Source organism: Typopeltis vanoorti, chromosome 5 (genome assembly GCF_054136105.1).
Source record: "Typopeltis vanoorti isolate ZY-2024b chromosome 5, IOZ_Tvanoo_1.0, whole genome shotgun sequence".
NCBI classification, from domain to species: domain Eukaryota; kingdom Metazoa; phylum Arthropoda; class Arachnida; order Uropygi; family Thelyphonidae; genus Typopeltis; species Typopeltis vanoorti.
In genome coordinates, this window is record NC_143553.1 from 132477703 (window position 1) to 132502881 (window position 25179).

A 25179-nucleotide genomic window follows, 5' to 3' on the forward strand; every position below is an offset into this window, starting at 1 on the left:
TTTTCCGCCAGTTTATCTGGCGTTTTTCATCCCACAAACAGGCAAACCGGCCCCGTGAACATACACCTCTACAGTCAAGAATATATCCCCCCCCCCAGCTGCAGACCAGGCGACGGGTCGGTTGGGAGTAGTACTAACAAGTAGTCACATCTAAGTAACACGCGGACCCTGCATAGGAAGCGGGAATAACGTGAAGAAGAAGAAGAGATAAATTTATTTTTTTCATTGTTAGGCAGAGAACTTTTCAGACCACCCTCGTATCGTGGTAATGGATACATATGATGCTGTTACAGATCCAAACTCTTATGGATAATTACCTAAAACACGATATGCTGTTTTAGGTAATTGGCAGCTGTATATCTTCTACTTCCATCTTGTTGTGTCCCCTTTCCTTCCTCTAGTCTATGTCCTTCATAATAATTGCTCAGCCTGAACTCATTGCACGAATCTGCCAATGCATGGCATTCACATTTTCCAGCAGTCCTCCTGGTCTATAGCAGCAATCAACAATATATTTTATCCTATTGGTCTATCATCTTGGTCACTCGTCTCATTCATTCATTCTGTATTTTTACCTTCATTCTCACTTTCAACGCCGCTCTCACAGCTATCTGGTACTATCTCGCAAATATCACTATTTTCTACATTCTGACTTTCAACGATGATATCACTCTCACGACCTGAAACATACTTTAAATCCTCACATTCCTTAACACTTTCTGCACACATTCACTCCACTATCATTGTCTAACCAGACTCCAACTGCTCTCCTCAAAGCATATATTTCACAAACGGTACACTGAATAAACTCCTTTATATTAAAATTTTTGAACAAAGATGGCAATCTGGATGCCATTGTATTCCTTCTTATCGACACCATGTGCATGCTATTAATCATATCTATCAAATTATTAATTGAAATAACTCAGAAAACCACAAAAATCACACACACATGCTAAGATATGAAAAGTAAACAATACTATGTAAGATTCAAGCAAATTTACCAAATTATTACTTAAAATAATACTTATCTTTTCAGGAGCTCTCTACAAACACTATACACCATGTAGCCCTCTAGCAGCGAGTATGATCGACGAGTACATATTCCCAGTATCATTCTTAAGCACTTGTTTAGGAAGACCTGGACAGTGTTTAAGTGAATAAGCCAGCTATTTTCTTCCATTTATATCTTCAGTAGTTCCCCCTTTTATTGATACTACTGAATCAAGGTATATAAACTGTTCTACTTCTTTAAGCGGTATTTCTTCTATTGTTATTTATTTTGCTTTGCATTTATTTTCATTTATCCCAAGACCAACTTTTTTGGCTGTTTCTACAAGTGTTGTTTTTTGTTCTATATGTTGGTGCTTCTGTGAAAGTAAGCAGATATCATCTGCAAAATCTAGATAGTAGGATTGGTTTTGAAGTAACCATTGTAATCCTATATTTCCATGACATACTTTTTTCATCACCCAGTCTATGACAATTAAAAACATAGTAGGGGAGAGTATATAACCTTGCCTTACTCCTGTCATTGTTTTAAATGGTTCTGAGAGGGTATTTCCATGTATTACTTTAATTTCTCGTCTGAAAAGCATGATGAAAATTTTCTCAGAGGTTTATAATGCAATAACCCAAATGAGAGAGCAGTATTTCAAGGTAGGGTGGATTTGCAATTTGCACAGAATTAATAACTAGACAGATGAAAGTAATACCAGTACAAGTGAAAAGGACTTTTTTTTTTTTTTTTTAAATTCGAGTTGATATAGAAGCAGTGTGTTTGTGCCAGGAAAGGCCATGAGTGTCAGTCTGAGCATCATTTTTTCCCCCTCCTGAGGGGAAAAAAAAAAAGACAAAATTCGGAAGTACTAAAGGTGACTAGATTGCCATCACTTTACTGAAGAATGATAGATTTTTTTATTTATCATATTTCACAGTCTCACATAATATTATTGTAAATGCTATATTTTAAGAAGTTGTGCTTGAAGAATTTTATTTTAATTTATTTTGAAATTTTTTTCTCTTAGGGGACCCTGTAACTCCTAGAGAGCGTGTCCCCTGGGAGGCAGATAGGGGAGCCCACCATGTCTGTGTGTGTCGTGGTCCGAATATACTGGATAAGTACTCGTGGACCAACAGGGCCATAAGGGAGCAATCATCTTGATTGTAAGGGAAGTGGCACTCCCATGGACCCCTAGCTGGATCTATCCTCTTCTACTTTGAGGAAGATCCACTTACTTTAATCTTTCCTATAAGGCCTTATCAGCTAACTCTTCTTATTTTATGACACTTATGCTATTAGAGTACTCGAGGGCCCATGGGATCTTTTCATTTCTGGCCTTACAACCATGCCCACTCTATAAACCTTACTATAATTCTTCTATAATCTACTCTTTCCCCCCTTCAATATACCCTATTCCGCCTATGGGTTTAAATTCGGAAGAAGGCTACCTCAAAAGTCTTAAGGGAGCAGCCCTACCACTGAACTATTTCATCGTCAGGCTAGTCCCCTGACATGGAGAACATAATTCTCCTTGTAAGCTGACAGAAAAAGATAATCGGATTGAATCTATGGAAAATGACCCTGGAATGGAAAAGGTAAAACAAAAATGGAAACGACAAAATATAATTCCCATAGCAAAAGAATGAAAGAGGAATAGCACATAAAGAAATAGAATTAGACCAACTATTAAATGAAAGAAATTTTAAAATAGCAGTAATCACTGAAACAAAAAAATTAAAAGGAACTATGAGAACCGAAAATTTTAATGTGATATACAGTGGAGTCAACAGAGACCAAAGAGCACAAGCAGGAGTCATGATTTGGATCCATAACTCCCTTTCAAAACAGTTAAACATTATAAATTATGGAATGAAAGAATAATAGAAGCTAGAATAAAAATAGATAGAGGCTATTTAACAATAATTGGTTTATATGCCCCAGAAGAAGGAAGAGAACAGGATAATATTGATTTTTATAATCAGCTACAAAACATATATAATAAAATTGATTATATAATCAATAAAAATGATTACGTAATTTTAGCAGGAGACTTAAATGCAAGAATTAGAAACACGAAAATTAATAATAATATAGGAATACATGGAGAACATACTCTAAACAGGAATGGTAAAAAATTGATTGACTTTGTAGTTTATAATAACCTAAAAATAATGAATTCCTTCTATAAACATAAAGACATACATAAATATACTTGGGCAGCAAGAGGATGGAAATCAATATTAGATTATTTTATATTAAATGAAAAGACATCAAAATTTTCACTAGATGTTAGAGTTCACAGAGGATATGAAATAAGCAGTGACCACTTCCTTGTTAAAATAAAATTAAGATTACCACCTAAATGGCTACAAGTAACAAGAACAGAAAGAAAATTTGAAACATTTGTTTATAAAACTAGACTATTGAATGACACAAATGTACAATGGCTATATGAACAAAGAATTAAGAATTAACAAATATCTAGATAAAATAAAACAAAATGAAGAAACAGAAATAGAATGGGCTTAATATAAAAACGATGCTAAATGCAGCAGCAAATGAAAGCTTAGGAAAGACCGAAAAATTCAATAAAAGGAAAAAACTGAAGATCTGGGATGATACAATCAAAGAAATAATGAAAAAGAAAAAAGAAGCCTATCACAAATGGTTAAGCAGTTAGTAAAAGATTAGAAGAAGAAATAGAATATAAAAGAATAAAAGCCATAGCTAAAAGAGAAGTCAGAAAAAGACACAGAGAATCATGGAACAAATTTGTTTCTAATTTAGAACATGATTTATATAAAATAAGATCAATGTATAAGATTTTGAAACACTTAAATGCAGATACCAAAGAAAACATAAAATTAAACACCGAATTGAAATTAGAATTTCTAAATTACTACAGAAATTGTGGACAGACAAATATTTTAAAAAAGACAACTGGCAAAAAATTAACGAAAATGAAAAGAAAATAACTAAAGAAGAATTAGAAATCAGCCTGAAAGAAACAACAAATGGAAAATCACCTGGAGAAGATAAGCTAGGTTCAGAACTATATAAATACTCAGGAACAAGATTCAAAGAAAGACTCTTATTTTTAAATAAAGTTTATTCAAACTGGTATTCCCCCCCCCCAATAGAATGGAAAAAAGCAATCATGATTCCTATCTTTAAAAAAAGGTAATAGAGATGACCCTAAAAACTATAGAGGCATCAGTATACTAAATTCCTGTTACAAAATATATGGCAGAATCTTAAACAGCAAACTAATGCAATATTCCGAAAACTTTATTTTAGAAGTACAGAATGGATTTAGAAAAGGACGATCATGTACAGACTCGGCTTTGCCTAAAATTAATAATAGAGAAAAGAAGAGAATACAATTTAGAAACACACATTGCATTTATTGACTTTGAAAAAGCATTTCACAAAGTTAAAAGAAACATTATTTAACATATTAAAAGAAAGACAAATACCAAATAATATCCTGAAAGCTATCACAAGTATATATGAAAATAATCAAATACAAATAAGATTAAATCACGAGCTATCATATAAGAGAGATAAAAAAAAAAAAGGGGTCCAACAGGGATGTCCCCTCTCAGCAACTCTTTTTAATATCTACTTGAATGAAATAATAAAATGGAATAAAAATTAACATCAAGGAATTAAACACTTTCTCCTACAGTAAACTTAAACACTCTCCTCTTTGCCGACGACCAAATAATAATTTCAAATTCTGAAGATAACTTACAGAAAGCTATTTTAGATCTAAATGAGATAGCCAAAGATTATGGTATGATAATATCAACAGAAAAATCAAAAACTATGGCCTTTAAAGGACAAGATCTAACAAGAACTAAAATAGTAATATATAACAAGATCTTAGAACAGGTGAATTCATTTAACTACCTAGGATGTATGATCACATTTGAAAATGAAAAAGATATAAATAAAAATTACAGAATATTTAAAAATAACAGGTGTAATTAACTCTATATTTAAACCAAACCTAGTTCAAAAACAAACCAGACTAAAAGTATACAATACATAAGCCCTACCAGTCTTAATGTATGGAAGCGAAATCTGGACAATAAAATAAAAAGACAAACAAAGATTAAAAACAGACAGAAATGAAGTTTATGAGAAAAACTGCAGAAGTATACCATATTCGATCACAAAAGAAACAAAGAAATTATGAAAGAATTAAACCAAGAACCAGTAATACAAAAAATAAAAAAATATAAACATAAATGGATGGAACACGTTCAAAGAATGAAAACACAAAGATTACCAAAATAAGTCTTAAAGTACAAGCCATTAAGAAAAAGAAAACCGGACAGCCTCTTAAACGATGACTTCTAAGGCCGGAATAGGCCATGCTAGGCCTAAATCCTTGATGCGCATGATGATTTATTTATTTTTTTAATTAAAAATTAAATTATGAAGCTCCGTTGGGTTGTTGATTTTTTTTTTCCTGCCTGATTTATCGAGTTTTCTTAAATTAGTCTAAATTATTGTAGTTTTTGTTGGATAGTATTAAGCAATACAATAGAAGACATTGTTAACATTAGATTGTTTAAAAATTACTATTAAATTATTTAAGGAATTTACAACGTATACTGGAATATTAATTAAAAGAAAATTGAATAAATACTTCCTATATTTTGGCAATGTCACATTGCCATCTTCATGGGAACATACAAATATGGCATGTGCACGCAGGCACTACAAAAAGCAAATGAGGCAGAAGATAAGAAACTATTATTGTTCCTAAAGTCCTAATTGTGCCCTCTAGCGGTCTATATTGGGTTGTCTTGGCCGTCGGGCTGATGTTCTCAAGATGTAAGTCTCCCAAATTTGGGGCAGTCTCATGCACCCAAATTTGTTGAGGTTTGGAATGTTTTTTTTTTTAGAGCTGAGGCTGATTCTATGAATAATCATTAGTACTTGAACTTGCTGTGGTTTATTACTTTGGCTTTCTTCCAACGTATCCTGTGGTGGGTATCTAGAGCATGGTCTGCAAACCCAGAGTGGCTATACTGGTGAAACTGGATGTAGTCCTTGTGTTCTGAAATCCTGATATTCACTGTCCTGCCTGTTTGGCCAAAGTAGGACAATTTACATTGCCGAAATATAGAAAGTATTTATTAAATTTTATTTTAATTAATATTCCAGTATATGTTGTAAATTCCTTAAATAATTTAATAGTCGTGTTGCCAACGTATAAGCCTTTCTACAAGAATGTTTAAAAATGGTGCCAAAATCCTCTAAGAACAAAGCACAAGTTAATGTAGATATAGGAGATGGAAACCTTTGGTTGAGCAGAAACATTGCACCACCTTGTTGAAGATATGGGTATTTTTTTAACATATGAAATATTCCAATTAAAACAAATTATTCAAAAGCTAAGAAGAGAGTTAGGTAAAAAAAAAAGTCAAGAAACAATAAAACAAACTCAGACAAGATATGAAAACTGAGTAGAACAAGAAGAAAAATGAAGTAGGTAAGATAACAATGAATAATAATAATAATATAACAATAAGTCAATTAAAATATAAGTAATATGGTACAGCTATTCATGAAATTTGTGCAAATTATCAGGCAAAAAATAAAAATGTGGCAAATGTGAAACAGAAAAGTAAAGAAGGTGGTAGGACTTTGTTGGAACTAATGACTGAAGTAGAGATAAATACAGTATGAAAAGGGGCTATCGCAAAACTTTAACCATAATATATTATGATTATTTATTATGAATCTTCGTAGAATTGTTTCTATATTCTTATATATCACTAGTTTTGGTTTCATAACACATATCAGCACTTGCAATGTGCCCTTATTGATATTATTATTGTCAAAATTAAATGTAAAAGCACTTGAAAATTGATGTACTTACTAGATTTTGATAGTTTGTAATAATTTTAATCATCTTTATTGTAATATAAAATTGTTAAGTGTTGAGATGTTTGTTGTATTTTGTGAAGACACGTTGCCTACACTAACGGACACAACATGTCAGCCATTATATGTAACTTCTTGCTTGCAATTTACATGGAGTGTGCATGCTTGCTGAGGAGACTGATGGGTAATTGACAGCTGACAGAGAGAGCTAATGTTTTACATAACAGTTGGGAAAATATTAATAGAAGATTCCGAAAACGAATTATAGAACTGCGAGTCTTTAAACTGGAGGAGTTGAGACTCTCAAGTATTTAGTAAATAAAAGAAGATATTGCAGTCAACGTTCTAATTGAATGTTCATGGAAATGCTGAATGGAAAGTTTCATTTACTTCTGTCTTATGGAAAAAGCAATTAGCGAAATTTGAAACTGCAAAATGGCTTAACATGAAGAGCTCAACTTAGATACGTTGTTTATGAAGTAGTTGAAGAAACTTCTTTCTCTGGTACAAAAATTTGTAAATTGTGTGACAAATAGAACTACAATGGGTAAGTTTATACTTCAGTGAGACAGGAGCAATAACATTGTATGCTACATGAGGAAGATAAAAAAGGATCCTATGATAAATAAGAAGAAAATTTTATAGTTTCGGAAAGGGCCTAACAAAGAAACTGACTGTGATAAACATTTTTGTTGTTGTGAAAACAAAGTGTTTAGTCTGGTAGATATGAGTCAATTCCAATAATAGAATGAGTTCAGAGAATGAATGATTTTAATAAGAAAATCTCTAAAGTGTAGATTTATTTTAGAAGGCCTTGGATCCAGTTAATTTTGTATTATTTCTGTAATTTTATTTAAAAAATATATATTGTTTTAGTTTCATTAAATGTATATATTTTTTATTTGGTTTCACGTCAATAATTTTCTGGATTCTAAAAGAAATAGTTAAAAGTATTGCACCAATCGGAATTGAACCCTTCTGTGATTAATAACCGCTCAGAGTAAAAATCTCTTTACAGAGATGATATAAACAATAGTGCAGCTGACAGTTTTTTTGTTTTTTTTAAATAACTGGAGCAGCTGATTACAGAATCCACAATTAACAATTAACAATATAAACACTAAGACTGTTAGAAGATGCAAGAATGAAAAAACCATTAGCCTATTACCAAGATACAACAGCAATGAGTTAAGGAGAGCTATGATAGTGAATGACTCAATACAAGGACTGTAGAAGAAATGGATGCAAGTTTTTGGATGTGTAGAATGAGTTTGAGGGTAGAAAAGACAAGTATAAGAGACATCCTGCTCTTCAATGGATTTGGCATCAGGAGCCTAGAGAAATTATTTATTGGGATGAGACCTAATACACAGAGTTAGGGTAACTAGATCTTCAAGGAAGAAATGGTGAAAGTGTGTGTGTAAGTTCATCTATGGTATACAAACGTCACAATGATATGAATGTTGTTGAGCACGGTTATGAATCTGATGAATGGGTGGGTACACTTTGGGTTCAGACTTTTGGTGTGTCTGTGGATGGAAAAGAGGCAGTTGCCCAACTGGGCCAAGCAGATTGAATGTCCAAGTATATGAAAAAGCCAGGAGGTAACTTGTTATGTCTATACAGAAATGTCAGAATCATCAGGAACCAAAGAGTTTATTGCTTTGGTGAATATACTGTGGCCCAAGATTGTTGACATTAATGAAACCTGGCTATCAGAGTCAGATGCTGAATTGAGTGTCAAGGGTATAGTATTTTTAGGAATGACAGAAGGAAGAGGAGAGGAGAGTACTACTAATGATATCATATGACTTGAGTCTAGTTAGCTATGAAAGCAATAATGGAATAACATCCCGTTGTAGCAATGAATTTGAGGATATCTGATGTGAAGTGAAGGCTAACAGGATGAAATATATGGCTGGGTGTTGATGCAGATCTATCAGTTCAGATGTTGGTAACAATGAAATGAGTCACCAAATTACCCTGATGGATACTAAATGAGGAATCATTATGGGTGACAAATAATCCAAACTTCATTGAGCAAAAAAGAAATTCATGAAAAGAATGAAGGAGGTCAAAGTCAAAAGAGTATTAGATCTGATCTTAGCATCAGAAGGGATCTCAGTTAAGAACATGACTGTTCTGTAATCAGCTGGTGAGCGATCATGCCATACTGTTTTAAGAAGTAGCTAACTACACGGATGTTCTAATTAGGATAGATTGCATGCTGAACTACAAAGTTGGAAATTAAGACAAACTCAAAAGAATATTATCTTTGGTCCCATGGTATCAGTTACTGAATGGGAAAGATATCAGTAATGCATGGAAACTTTGAAAAGGTGCTTAATGTGTCCCTAGAGTTCAAAGAGCAAATAGCATGGGAGTGATGTGCAATCTTATTAAGCAAGAGATCTATAAGAATATAATGTAGAAGGAATATTGTGAGAATAAGAGATTTTGTGTAATAAATACAGTGCAAACAAAAGTAACGAGTATTATATGGAAAGCTTAATCAGAATATTATTATCTGAGACCTCCAGGGAGTCAAAGATTATTGAGGGAAGCTATAAATCACCCAAACCAGCTGTCATACCTTCTTAAATTCATTTAATTAATTCAAAAAATTAAAGGCAAACTATTCCACTCACTCAATATCCTATAACACCTATTCAAAAGTTTATAGACCTCTATCATATCACTCCACTTTCTCCTGTTAACCAGAGTCTGCAAATCCACATGTTTGCAATCTGTCCTCATAATCTAAATCCCATAATCCGGATATAATTTTTATAACTCTTCTTTGCATCCTTTCTACTTCTTGATCCTCTTGGAACCAGGAGACCATATCTGCACACAATAATCCAGGTGTGGTCTTATCAAAGCTTTATAAAGAGGCAAAATGACTTCTTTATCGTTGCACATCAAGCTTTGCTTCAACACCACAATTATTCTCTGAGTTGTATTTGCAACTTTTGCTATACGACCTTTGAACTTCAAATTCCTATCCACAAGTACACCAAGATCCCTAGCCTCATCAGTTTCTTGTAGCATAACCCCACTAATATAATATGCCGCTGGAAATCTCATCACACCAACGTGCATAACTTTACGCTTACTAACATTAAACTGACAGCCATTTTTATTTGCCTAAATTTCCAGCCTATTCAAATCATTTTGAAAGTGCTGGATATCAGCAGCATCCCTGATTGCCTTGGCTATCTTTGCACCATCAACAAACAATTACACATCACTTGTTAGACCCTTTCTAATGTCATTAATGTATAGATTGAACAAATGGCCCAAGGACTGAACTCTGAGGTACCCACTGGTCACCTTAAATCTGGCAGATTCACACCCACCATATACAACTTTCTGATATCTGTCTGTCAACCAACCACCGATCCAAGTCAAGAGTTTATATTCCAATCCCATATTCTCCAGTTTATGCAACAGCCTTTCGTATGGTATCCTGTCAAATGCCTCAGAAAAATCAAACATTATCATAATGTATCCATTCCCTTTATCCAACTTTTGCCATAACATAAAAGCGAATTACTAAAACATGACCTTCCTTTAGTAAACCCATGCTGTTCCTTGCAGAGTATAACTTGTTTATTTACCCATTTCTGTATGCGAGTTCTTACCAACTTCTCTAAAATCTTTGGGTTGGTAGTTAGACACATCTTTTTGAACCACCCTTGTAAAATGGAACTATCATACATTCCTTCTATTCCTGTGATATCATTCCTGAGCTAGCTGAAATCATACAAACATGTTAAAGACCTAGCCAATTCTGCTGAACTGGCTAGGTCTAATATGTTAAAAGCTTAGGCAATTCGACTGAACATTCCTTTAGCAAACATGCTGATATTCCATCTCTTCCTATTGAAGAATTTATACCAGGTTATGCAACAGCTCTTCAACCTCATTTTCATGCACATCTAACTTTTCATCCAGTGTAACAGTAGTACTATGCACCATGTTACATACACCTGGTTGATATATCTAAGAAAAGTCAGGAGTCATTAAATGAACAATTTCATTATCTTTTGGCACTAAAGTATCATCTGCATTCAATAAAGTTATTCTTCCACGTTCATTCTTTCTTTTGCTTGCTGCATAATGATAAAATTCTTTTGAATTGCCTTTAACTTGCATAGCTAATTTCTTTTAATCTCTGATTTAGCTTTCTGCACAAAACTCGTTTCTGGCCTGAGCTTTATATATTTCATAACTCCTCTCTCTCTCTCTTATTCTCCGATATTCTTTCCTCATCTTCTTCTTGTGGATCTTTTGCTTAATAAGGTTACACATCCATTTCACTCCCATCCTATTTATTCTTTGAACACTAGGGATACATTCATACACTACCTCATTTAAACACTTTTTTAAAGATTCCCATGCATTGTTGACATTTCCCATTCAGTAATCGATGGGACCAAAGATAACATTCTCTTAAGTTGATCATAATTTCCAGCTTTGTACTTTAGCATGTAACCTGTTTTAATGGGAACATCAATATAATTTTAAAAGAGGTATACCGTGAGTAGACATGATACAAAATTAATAACGGGAAAAACTCACATACAAAGATTATTTAATAGTATAATTTTCGATTGTGTATCACAGGCATCTTCTTTATGGGAGATAGGAAAGATTAGCTGATTTGTAAAGTACTAACTTTTTATTGTATTGATTCCCCCCCCCAAGGAAATTTATTGATCTTTTTAGTTATCTTACACCAGCTACTTAGGTGGCACTTTTTGGAATTGTCAGTTATTGTTTCATTTGAGCTTAATGTACTGAAGATGCCTGTGACACACAGGCGAAAATTATACTATTAAATAATCTTTGTATGCAAGTTTTTTTCCGTTATTAATTTTGTATCAATCAATATAAGTAGATACTTTCTAAGAAAGCACAGTATGATCACTGTTACTGGTGATAAAATAGTCATATTCATAACAGAGACCCCCTTCTGATGCTATGAATAAATAACACTCTTTGACCTCGAGTTCCTTCTTTCACATGCTACTTGAGAAAGTTGTCTCGCAACAAATCAATAATTTCCTGTTCATTTTTATCATGAGATTTCTCTTCTACCCAATCAATGTTTGGATAATTAAAGTCACCCATAATGATCACTAGTTTAGTACCCATAAGATTAAATTGGTGATGGAGCTTTTCGTCCCCTGCAACTGAGTAGCAGGTCTGTAGCAACATCCTATCATATATTTCATTTTGTTAGCCTTCACTTCACACCAGATAGCCTCAAACTCACTGCTACATAGGACATTGCTATTATCATGTTTTCTTGGGTTTCTACTCTAACTTGGAGTATGAACTATGAATTGGATAAGCTAGTAGCTGATGGATAGGTATCAAAAAGCGGTAAATGTGGGGGAGGGGTGAATCTACTAGATTTAAGGTGACCAGTGGTGTATCTCAGGGATTAGTCCTTGGATCATTGTTGTTCAATCTGCACATTAATGATATTGGGAAGAACCCAACAGGCTATGTTCAAATATTTGCTGATGATGCAAAAAATAGCAGGGAAATCAGGGATGCTACTGATATACAGCACTTACAGGATGATTTGAATAAGCTGGAACAGTGAGCAAATGATAATGGCTATCATTTCATTGTAAATGTTAAGTTATGCACTTCATTGTGATGAGATTTCCAACAGAATACTATATTATTGAGATTATAAACTCATGAAGCTAGGGATGTATCTCAAAGTTATGGTGGAGAGGAAATTGAAGTTCAAAGGTCACATTACAAAAACAACTCAGAGGATAATTGCAATGTTGAAACGAAGATTGATAAGGAAGTCATTTTGCCTCTTTACAAGGCCATGATATGACTGTATCTGGACAGTCATGGTGGCCTTGCAGAAATGTTTATCCTTTCCCTGATTTTCATTAATTGGGGAAACCAAAGGTTTGCCTAATCTTTTAAGGTATATTCTCTGATTTTTATTTTGTTAATTTGACATTGTTGATGCCAAAAATTTCTGCAACACACACACACACACACACACACACACACACACACACACACACACACACGAATTTTTTCTGAATTTCTACAGTTTAGGAAAAACTGCAAAAAAAATGAAGACACTAAGTATAATATTTAAGATTTTATAGGATAGCAGGCATTACTTTACTCCCCTTGTACCAATTTAATCCCACATTCAATTTCAATTAATAAAAAAAATTCCCCAAGTAATTTATAGTTTTATTTATACTGGAATTTGAGATAAATTTAAAATCTACTTACATGCCATTCAAAAATCTGGTACTCTGCAAGTTATCAGCTATCTTTATATACACAATATGAAACAATGTGTAAATGTTCTATACAACAATGAAGAATGGCACTTCCTTTTATTTTTCTTTTTTTTAATACTTGTATATTCTAAATGGGTGCAGGCAATGAAAGAACGGTCTTATTACTGCGCACACAGATCATTTTGCAGCCCAGAGCTCGTAACAGATCCACTATTGAATGCACACCAACTTCAGCTCCTAAAAAACAAACAATGTTATATACTATAATTTTTTAACAGTCTTGTAATTTCCCTCTGAATTTTTTTTTAAACTAAACCTCTCATGTTATACTACACCCACTGTCCAAAAAGAAGCTGAACTTTTGAGAGAAAATAAAACACAGGCCAATTATTCAAATCATTTATTTCAATCAATATACTCTCCCTCAGCTTCGATACAGCATTTGGTATGGTCAATTAATTCGTTAATGAGTTTTTTATATTGGTTTTTGGGATACTGTTGAAGGTCGTGGTTACTGCCACGTGAACGTTTTCAATGGTGTTGTATTGCTTTCCTCTCATTGGCAAATGAAGTCGGGGGAAGAGAAAGAAGTCACAGGGTGTTAAATCATGTGAATACTGCGAGTGATTCAACACACATACTTGGTTTTTGCTCAAAAACTTCTCACAATGTTTGAATGATGAGATGGTGCATTATTGTGCAAAAGTGACCAGCTGCCTGCATCACAATATTCATGCCGTACGTGACGAATTCTCGCTATCAATCATTCAAAACTTCGAGATAAAACTCACCATTGATCGTATGGCCAGGCAGAATGAATTCTTTGTGGATAATGCCCTTGGAATCGTAGAAAGAAATCAGCATCGTCTTTACTTTTGACTTCTCCAAGCAACTTTTTTTTCAGATGCCCCTCTTCTGGTGGTCTCCACTCAGCACTCTGGTGCTTTTTTTCAGGCTCATACTCAAAACACCATGTTTTGTCACCAGTAACGATTATTTCAAGGAAGTTTGAGTCCTTATGAGCAGTTTTAATGCAGTCCTTGCAGTGTTCAATTCGATACATTTTTTGGTCGATCAACTTGTGGGGAACAAATCGCGAATTCAATTTTGCAAAGGCCCAACCTCTCGGTCAAGATGTTGTGCACAGTTGGTTTTGGAATCTGCAATCAATCTCAGGGACAGTTTCGGATTTTCTTTAATGAAATCATGGATGTTAACTTTGCTCAGTCCAGTTTTTGGACAGCCCGGCTTTTCATTGTCCTCAAGAGTCTCATGACCACTTTGAAATTGCTTAAACCATTTGTAAACTTGAGTAAGGGATAAGCATTCATCACTGTATGCTTTTTGAAGCAGTTGATGTTTTTGGTAAAACTTTTACCAAGTTTAACACAAAAGTCAATCGCAGCTCTCTGTTTGAAACTCATTTTCTGACCATTCTTCAAAACACACTGTGACTCTTGGCACTATATCTCAACTACTAATGAAACAAATGTCATAAATAGTTGACACAACAGGCGGCGCCACTAGTTTCATCTATTTTCGAAAAGTTCGGTTTCTTTTTGGACAGAGGGTGTATTAACAAGAAGTGTGGAATCATCAAAATAACAGAAAATGCAACAAATGTGCTGCTATTTATAATATAATTATTCACAGATTTAATAATATCACCATGTGAACAAAATATAACTTGGTATCAGCATGATATCTCTAAAGTCCATGTTATACTATACTAAACACAATTTATTTAAAAAAAAAACAAATTGTTTGTGTTTAAAAAAAGTTGATAAAAAAGTGTAAACTTTTATTTGTGCCTTAAGTATTATACTTAAGGCACAAATAAAAGTTGACACTTTTTTTATCAATTTTTTTTTATAAAACTCAAAACTGCCTACATAAAAAAGAAAGTGAGGCTACTATTACATGCATCCAGTAAACATTTTTTAAAACAGATTACACAGTGTTAGCAAATGTTACAAGCCAAATTACATGCTTCTGGTAACTTGCACAATATGCAATAGTTCAAAAGTATTAACAATTGTGCTGCAAGTCAGAATTTGTTTGATGAATGAATATTTGTGCAATCAATTGCAAAGTCCATGCATGTAGTCATTTGCTAGCATTAAGGCCTTAGATAACGTGAAATGTTTAAAAACCAAGCACCATCACTCTTAACAGTTAAATGGTAATAATTTAATAGTAAAATAATATTTTCAAATTAAAGGAATGAAATTGAACATTTAGTGAATGGCAAGAAGTTTATGGGTGCATCATATAGAACTTTTCTCAAGAAAATATTTTACTGAAGAAATGGCACTTGCATTGGGGAATTCAAAATCAAATAAAAACCAAACTTTTACATAGTATAAAAAGCTATACGAAGGATAATAATAGTGTTTGTGCTTAGAAAAACAGGTTCTTCCTCATCACAGTACCACCAAGAGATCCAAACTATCTGTGCATCAGTCATCAATGCTGCCAAAACATCTCTAAAAAGAAAGCATACTGTATTCTCTACTGATATGGTTAGTAGGGGGCATGAGGACTAGATTTTCTCACTTAGAGAACTGTGAATGAATGAAATGGGTTGCCAGAGTCAGTTGCATAGTGCTTTGTTTGTTAATGAGTTCAAGAGAGGTATGGCAGATTGCATGGATAGTTTGGGTCTCCTGCAACAAATCTTTGACCCATACAATAATAACAATTCAGAAAAACAATGTGATGGCACTATTCCTGACTAAGTGAAAAAAAGATAGCAGTGATTGTTTAGACTAGCCATGAATGCTGCAACAGAATGGGCTGGTTGTCTGTGGACTCAAATCCTATCATGATATGAATGTTTGTGAAAGGCTTTAGGTGGTAGATGATTTTGATCACCTGGTGTGAAAGCAATGATATTGATTACTAAATAATCAGTCACTAAAAAGTATAATTTTTTGCTTCTGTCATGAAATTTCAGATCATTTAATCAATAAATTACCCATATGCTATAAACTTACCAATTTCTCACTCACAAGGTGGAAATGAAAAAGGAATCCCAGAATTACACACACATGGAATTCTTTTATGTCAATCCCACATTGAATAGATCAAAATAAAAAAATTCAAAGTTATATAGCAACAGTGATAAGAACTTTTTCAGTGACAGTTACAGGTTAATATTCAATGGCTGATCAAATGTTCTCACATTCTTTATGACAACAGAACATGGTGGACCCCAACCTAGAATGTTTGCTTTTCTTCAAAGTTATCATGCATTTAATCCTTGGGTTAAATGCATGATGTATTCAGTATTTTTTTATATATTCAGTTCACATCATTACAGTTTCTTTAATTTAATGAATGGCTTTAAATCTCATTCCTTTTAGTGGAATCATTAACAATAGAAAAAAGTCAGTGCAGACCCACTGCATTTAGAGAATATGCTGGATGTGAAATATTTGCAGTACCATGCTTGGTGAGTAAATGCCAGACAGGAAAATTCCATTTCAAATTCTCTTGATGTTTTCTTCTTTTTGTGGTATATTGCAGACATTTTAACACATTACAAACTTCAAAGATAAATCAAGAAAACTTATCTGGCTATCATGAGTCTCATGGAGCATTTATCTCTGCTGTGAAAATTGTTTGGTTTCTGGATGATAACTGTACACCCATGCGTTTATCAGTTTATTAATATCTTATGCCAAGTTTTGTACACAGTTCAATAAACACGCACACACTTTACTCCCCTAAAGCTGATAACAAAATCGATGGGCAGCATTATGCATAAGTACATAAAAAGCAATGCCAAAAACAAAAATGTGCAAAGGTAATACGTGGGCAAATGAGAAAGAGAATCATGCAGTCAGGTACAATTCCATTATTTGGTTACACATTTCTTAATTATAGCACAAGTCCAAGGACTTTTGGATCATATCTTGCACTTTGACAAAATATATGCATCTGATACAAATAGATCATACTTCCTAGAGAGATATGATTAATCAGCCTATCTGAAAAATGAGTTTATGAAATACAAGTCATATGACTGCTATAAGCCACTGAACATAACAAGATTAACAGGATGTCAATGATGATTTTTTTTTTTAAATCTTTCTTGCTCTAAAGGTAAGAAAATTTAGTACTTTTTCCCCTACAAAAAATCATTATTTAAAATCAGTATTATATTTCAATCTATACAAGTATATTTAAATATTTTCTGTAGCATTTTGATTTTTCAGATTCCAAACTTCTTGTCAATTTTGTTATTTCTAAAATAATGAATTACTCAAATATATCTTAAATCACACTGCTGTAAAATGAAATGCCAGTGTGAAGTTTAATCAGCCATTTTTCTCATTTAACAGTTTTACAACCTCATAACAATTATCTTCAAGTTTAATGAGAATTACATTTCATTACCTTGGTTAACACTGATATATGATCAAAACAACTGGAATAAATGGAGAATGTTGATTCAATTTTATCAAAATGTTTATATAATTACTTCCTCTATACACAAATTACTTCTATGTGAATCCTGTCCATGTAAGATTGTAGACCTACAGTACTAGATCACAACAGATACTACTACTACTACTGAGGGTAACCTTTCTCTAGAGATTCAATACAGAACTTCTTTAATGTCACTTTAGCCCTCTGGTAAGTGGGATAGTGGCATCTCTCTCTCTCTCTCTCTCTCACACACACACACACACACACACACACACCAGGCAATGCAATTCATCTACCATGTTTGCAATGAGATTCAAACCGAGCTGCAGTTCTATTTACACCACAGGACATGTTACACAGTACACTACAAACTCCATAATACATATATGTGAAAAGAATCTTTTAGAGCAAGCAACTCCAAACAAGCAGCCTCACATGGTCACTGGCTACTATAGACCTGGTGACATAATATTATAGCTTCTATCAGCCAAGCCAAATCTGCTGGCATTTCTTCCAATTAATTTTATTAATTGGAAGAAATGCCAGCCTTTAGATAGTAGATGATTTTCATCACCTGTGAAACACCATTTTGCTTATTGCAGTTCTGAAGTAGCAACTAACACATCTTTAGAGCAAGAGCTCCCTATGAAAGACTAAAGTAATAATTGTGCTAAGAAAACTGTTTTTTAAATTATACTATGTAGCTTTATTTGAATTTTTTGTAGTGGATATGCTGCAAAAAGTGTTGTATGTTCAAAATTGGGAAAGGTTTATGGATTTAGGCTGAATAAAAAAAGGAATGTACGTGTGAAATGCAATGAGAGACTGGAAAGAAATAATAAAATGAATAGAAGTGATAGTAATGGAAACAAAATGGAAAAGCACAGGCAATAGTCAATGATAATGAAAAGTGAAATGGAATGTATGGAGAATGAACATTTAAAGAAATGGACTGATATGAATGAGGAGGTAGTCAGTAGGAAGAAATACGTATCCAAGTATGATAGCATATGAAGATTTAATCACTAGAGGTGTGGTGAATATCAGCATACATAAGATGTGTTTTCCAGGCAACACACTAAGATAAATATCTGCTATTTTTTTGCATGGAAGGAAGGAAGGAATGGGCAGGAAAAGGAATGCAGAAAGAGATATGAGTAACTTGGTGTGGGAGGTGAAGGCAATGGTATTGCTGAGAAAGTGGTCAGCATGTTGTCCAGATATAAGTGAGTTGAGAATGAAAACAGAATTATATCTGCTCTCCTTCTCAATGGGTGGCAAGACGACTGAGTTGTGTCAGGCAAAGGATATTCACATCGGGAATATACAAAGTGAATTTGAAGGAGAAATTCAAATGGCTTCAAGTAGTGGATTACATTTGAATGAGTTTGGTAGAAACAACTGTTTGCAAAAAAACACATGCATAGTGTCAAGATAAAGTTTTGGTGGCTAAGGATCAGAGAGAAATAGGTTATGGGACAGGAAGAAGATAGATAGAAGGGTGAGAAGTTATTATGACAAGGCAAAGTGATGGAACGTATAAGAATGAGGGAGAGCAATATAAATGAAGATCATAAGGAACAGAGAAACAAGAGTGGTCAGAAGAAAGGAGAAGGTGAACTATAGCAGCTAGAATAAAGAAGGATAATAATGGCCTCAAAGAGAATAGGATTTTTTTTGTTTGTATAATAATGTAAAGTGATCAGAAATAAGATGGATGGCACTGATTGAATAGGTATGTCCACAGATAATTGATGTAAGGGAAACTTGGTTTGTGGATGATATATTGTTAAGAATAGAAATGAAGGAATATAAAATTTTCTGAAAATGAAAATTTCTTCCATTAAGATTGGAAGTGGGAAATACTAGCATATACGAAGATTTGAACCTAACCTCTTTGGTGAGAGGTTGAAATTAACAGAACATCTAATAATATGCTGTTATATACAGGCCAGGGAATACTGAGAACATTGATTGTGAAATTTTAAAACAAACTAATGGGGCATGTTAAAAGGAAGGAGGAGACAGTATATGGAAACAAGGAAAGTAAACTTATAAACAAGGAAAGTGAGCATCTGAGGAGAAAAACTATCATAAGTAACACAAGGTTTTAAGGTACTGGATTTGGTGATATTTTCATGGGGATGTGGTTGTTTGTGGATGAGGTAACAATGCTGCTATGAGTTGGTGAGCGTGATCACAAGGTACTGGTTTGGGAGGTGGTCAAATAGGAAAAGGTTGCTATCAAGAAGGAATCTATAAATTATCTACACGTAAACACATGTTTAATAAACTGCCAGATATTTCAGTTTGAAAATAAACTATCATCAGTGGCTTAACAGAAAACAGTTTTTTACAAGATAGAATACAAACAATTGATCATTTACCTTTCTTCAGTGAATGATATCGTGATTAGCAATTTAACATCACGCAGCTCATTCTAATTTTGAATGATCAATTGTTTGTATTCTACCTTGCAAAAAAACTGTTTTCTGTTAAGCCACTGATGATAGTTTGTTATTTTCAAACTGAAATATCTGGCAATATATTAAATATGCTATTAGATATGTGAAGAGCCAAAGGCTTCAATTCAGCGACATATAACTTGTTTAAGTTAAGGGATGCTTTGTGTTTATGTGTAGATAATTCATGTCACAAGTTTCTCTCAAAAGTAGAAGGAATCTATATAAAATTAATAAGGTGGGTGATTATGACAACACCATGAGTTGTGGGGAATGATGACATGCAAATTGATTAAGAGGCATATGACAAGCTATGGACAACTATATAAAAGAGTTATGCAAATAAAGCGGGAGTGAGAGAGAGACAAATGCTGAAATCAGATGTGGGAAAAGATGTTATGGAAGAGATATAAGACAGTTGATAGTGATCAGATGTGTGAAAAAGTATAAAATGCAAACTAGAAAGGTAACAAGAATAATAAAGAAAGAAAAAATGCAGTATGAGAGGAGACTCTCCAGTCATGTCAAAGAAAATTCATGGAAATTCCTCCACAACGTGGCAAGTAAAGAAAGAACAATTATGGAAGGGTCATACAAGTGAATCCCAAATTAGGAACATAAAAATGCATTTCCAAGAATGCGTTAAGTTGAATTTTTCATAAGAAATATTGCTAAATTTGTGTTTCTGAAATAACTTACTTAGTACAAAGACAGTAAAAATGCATAATTTGAAAATAATTATTCAAAAGAGTTTGTTGTGAAAAATTATGTAAATTTTAAAATAATTAATTTTTTTTGCCCTCCCCTCATTTCTTTGTACACTTGTTAACATAAAATCAACTCTAAATGTCCTTTGCATTAAAAAAAAAAGCTTTTTTTTTCTGATCCTCAATTCAAAATGTTAAATAGTATTCCATTTCTTTGATGACATTAATTTTTAAAAAATAACTAGAGTGAACAGCTTGCATTACAATTTTGTTTCTTTGTTTTTTGAAAACTGCTGCAACTGTTGGGACAATTGATATTATAAATAAGACCAGCTGATGCAAATAATTTGCTATTTTCAGATAAATTATTTATGTCTATTTTGATTTCTAGTGAAATCAATCATTTTTTTGCGACTTTTAGCACTTTCACAATCACTATGTTCTCCATTTATTTATCCATATTGAAAGAGGATATTAAAAAATAGAATGATACATATAAACAATCAAACCATTAATGTGGAATATGTTCAGCAACTCAAAATATTCAAATATACATTGGAAAAAGGGAGGAATTATTGGACAGAATATTTTCCATTGTGTATTGTAAAATATTCCTAAGTACAGGAGTTCTGTATTTGTTAAATGAAGTGGGAGTTGCAATGTTCATCAAAACAAATTGTTTCTTGAAAGTTCATAATTAGAGTTAACCTATGGCAAAAGATGCAGATTTATTTAATGAACACTATCAGCATAATTCATAATGATGTAGATGATGCTATGCAACATTTAGAAGGGAGATAAATAATGGTGGAATCAAGTGAAAGAATTTGGGTATCAATTATGTATTATTGGGCTATATGTATAAGAATGAATGACCTATCACCATCAATTGTTAAGGAATATACAAAAGAGTTAGTTATGCTCTAGACCTGGTTATTTAACGAGTCTTGCAGGGGAAAAGAAAGTAAAATTGTACCACTCCACAAGAATAGTTCCAGGACAGAAGTTTTAAATTACAGACATTCTATATATCTGCAATTGTGGTCAAGGTATTAGGGAAAACAATTAGTAAAACTGTATACAGAATTTGGATGATGGACATAGGTAAGGTTGATGAATGTATTGGATAAGAGAGCGTCACATACAGTGATATCCTTGAACTTTGCAAAGCCAGTTAACAGAATATCACATAAGTTGGTATAGAAGCTGCCAAATATTGATTTGGGTAATGGATTGGACTGGAGATTGGTTTTCTGAATGCAGTTGTGTATAATGGAGAAAGCTTCTCAGAAAAGGAAGGTGACCAGTAGCATGCCTCGAGATTCTGTTCTTGGGTCCTTGCTGTTTATCTTTGTCAATAATGTTTCATGTGGATTGACTTGGAATTTTCAACTGCTTGCTGATGAAAGTTGGTAAGAATTATAAGAAGTGTTGTTAATGTTAATTCCTTTCAGAAAAATTTGAATACATTTTTAGCTTGGACAAATGAGGCAGAGTTGTAGTTTTAATATTAATAAATGCTAGTTGCGCTTTGAAATGTAGTGATATAAAGTTGTGTACTGTACTGGTGGAACTGCATTGCAGGAAGTGGATGGGATTCAGGATTATGGTGGTGGTTGACAGTGGACTCATGTGCTTGTCAGTGTGTACCTCATATCAGCACTGCACATCACAGTGCTGATATGAGGTACACACTGACAAGCAAATATAAGAAGGTAGTGGTCGTGTCATAATATAAGGCAATGGTCAGACCACACATGGACTACTGTGCTCAGATTTGGTCAGTTAACTTTCAATGTGATGCAGAACATCAGAAAGAGAGGATTCAGAGATGAATGACTAAGGTAATATCAGGAAACTGTAGTGATGGTTATGCAAAGAAGTGGAGGGAACATAGATAGAAGAAAAAGATGTGATATGACAGTGCCCTTTAAGATTAATACAAGGGGGAGGAGGTTATAAGAAGAATAGAAGAATACAAGACCATCTTTGAAAGTTGTATAAGGGAATGATGAAAGATGTGAGGAATATATTTTTTATATAGAGAGCAATGGGTGAGCAGAGCACATTCCTAGAATGCATTATGAATTCAGGAAGAATAAATGAGTTCAAAGTTCAATGACAGATATGTTGCTAGTTAAATGGGTCTCCTGCAATTAGTCTGCCAATTCCATCCAGGTTGCTATAATAATAATATATAAAATGACTCTGAGAGCTGGCTGCTTGACAGTACATGGGACCAAGTCAGATGAAGGAGGTTTACTGACTAGCTAGTAAATAATCCTGTTACCATTTACTTTGATCTTGCCTGGAAGGTGTATGATATATGCAAGGGAAGCATGTCCATGAGTTTCTCCTCCCGGTGCACGTCCCTACTCTTAACTCTTCTTTCACACTAATAATGAAAGACAACATCTTTAAATTAATCTTCTTCAGAAATTTCAATATCCACAATTCAAATTGGCTTCCTTTCTCTAATTTCACTCATCAAGCTGGCAGGGATGCTGAGAGATTTACTATTAGCCAAGTTCCACAAATAGTTCCAATTACCCACCAGAACATTAGATAATCTCATTGCTTTGCTAATACTCTTGATCATTAAAAAAATTTTTTTTTTTAATCAGCCCTTCTTCAAATAATACACTATAGTCACTTCACTTAGTAATGCAGATCATAACCTCATCCAAGTTTCTTTTACAACAGAACACTTTAACACAACCATTCAGTTTGTCATCTGGTGCCAAATGGGATGGCCCATAACTTCTGCTCCTCATCCTTGACATGGTTGTATTATTGTTTCCATTATCCTCATCCATTTAAATACTTGCTCAGGCCAAATAAAGAATTTAACAGGACGAAAAGCCTTCATCCTCCATTCTCCCCCCCCCCTCCTCCCTCATTCTGCCTAAAATTCTCAACCACTATCCATGCCATGGTTCTCCAACAAATGGCACCAAGTCAGTGCAAAAAAATTCAACATATCACAAGCATCATATATGGCCTAAACAAAAAATCGATTTCTGTACAAAGAGTGAATCATGCCTTTCTGTCCCTTGCCACCTCTGGATACAATTTTTGTTCATCTATGTCTACTTCTCACACCCCTGATAGTAGTAAAGTAATACTACCCAAAGGCATGGCTTACCTCTCTTCTCTAACTTCTGCACCGATGATCAAAGCAAAGTATACCTCTTCCCCATTTTACCATGAACTGCTCAATGCATACTTTCTTTTGTCAACAAGAAATCAGAAGAATTCTGAATAGCTTAGGATGCCAACAAGTCATCTGGTCCTGAAGACCCTCCTACTATGCTAAAAATCTAATGCTATCCAGCCTTTTCAATATTTCTTACTAAACATCTATCTTACAACCTGGAAACAAGTCTATATTTAGCTTATTCCAAAACTGTAATGCAAGTCTGTCAACAAGCTATCATCAAAATTGATGTTATTTTAGTTCTCCCTCATGGAGAACGTCAATAGCCAACTTAAACATCTGGAGGGCTACCAGCTAATCACTGATTAGCAATATGGATTTCACCACATTGGATCCACAGCCAATCTCCTAAACATTATCACTCAAGCCACAGAGAGGTATGGAGAATCTCATGTGGTAGCTATCAATATTTGTATTGCATTCAAAATGGGTCTGGCACAGAAGTCTGCTTCAGCAACATCTTATGATCTACCTTCTAACATTTTACAAATGAACTGCCTGCTTCTTCTGGCCATTTGATGCATGCCATAATTAACGATTTCCTCTCTTCAGATTTCCCCACCAATGATGGAGCCTTGAAGCGCATTTTCACCAGTGTTTATTCCTCACATATCCAAATGACCACCCATTGATTAACCTAAAAATCCTAACCAAAGCTATGCTGATAAGATTATACTCCATTCCTCTTCTTCATTTGACAAACACTAATACACAATCATTAGAAGTTTCAAGATCTTCCATATCCAATGCCATAAACTTTGATCTTCTTACCTTTCAAGTAGGAAAAGGAATTTGTTAGTATTTGGTGTGTGTGTGTGTATATATATAAACTAAGTATATGAGGCTGTCCTGGGAGAGTTCGGACTCTCCCGGGACAGACAGAAGTGGAAAGAGTTCATTCGGCCTCATCATCATCATCCACATAGATGATGGAAGAGAGAAGAAGAAAGATATGAGGCTAGTGTATTATGTGCCACAGGTGTTGCAACTGTTTGTTGTGTAGGTCTTATGCATATATGACACTTTATTCTGGAAGGTTTTTTTTTTTTTTTTTTTTTTTTTTTTGTACAAGAGAGAGAAGAGGTTTAATTATATAGCAAATATTTCACAGTGGCAGATACAGTAACTGGTTTGTAGAAGGGAATAAATGATATGCAGG

General features: G+C 33.8%; 1 protein-coding gene across 2 annotated transcripts in view; it reads right to left on the reverse strand.

Annotated features, from left to right (window-relative positions):
* Window positions 1-25179, reverse strand: part of Nmnat (nicotinamide mononucleotide adenylyltransferase) — a 209340-nt gene that overhangs the window by 18420 nt on the left and 165741 nt on the right. For both annotated transcript variants that reach the window (XM_090393336.1, XM_090393335.1), the window contains one exon: window positions 13190-13437. In XM_090393336.1, coding sequence (XP_090249462.1) covers window positions 13431-13437 — 7 coding nt within the window. In that variant the 3' untranslated portion in view covers window positions 13190-13430. The remainder of the gene's footprint in view (window positions 1-13189; window positions 13438-25179) is intronic.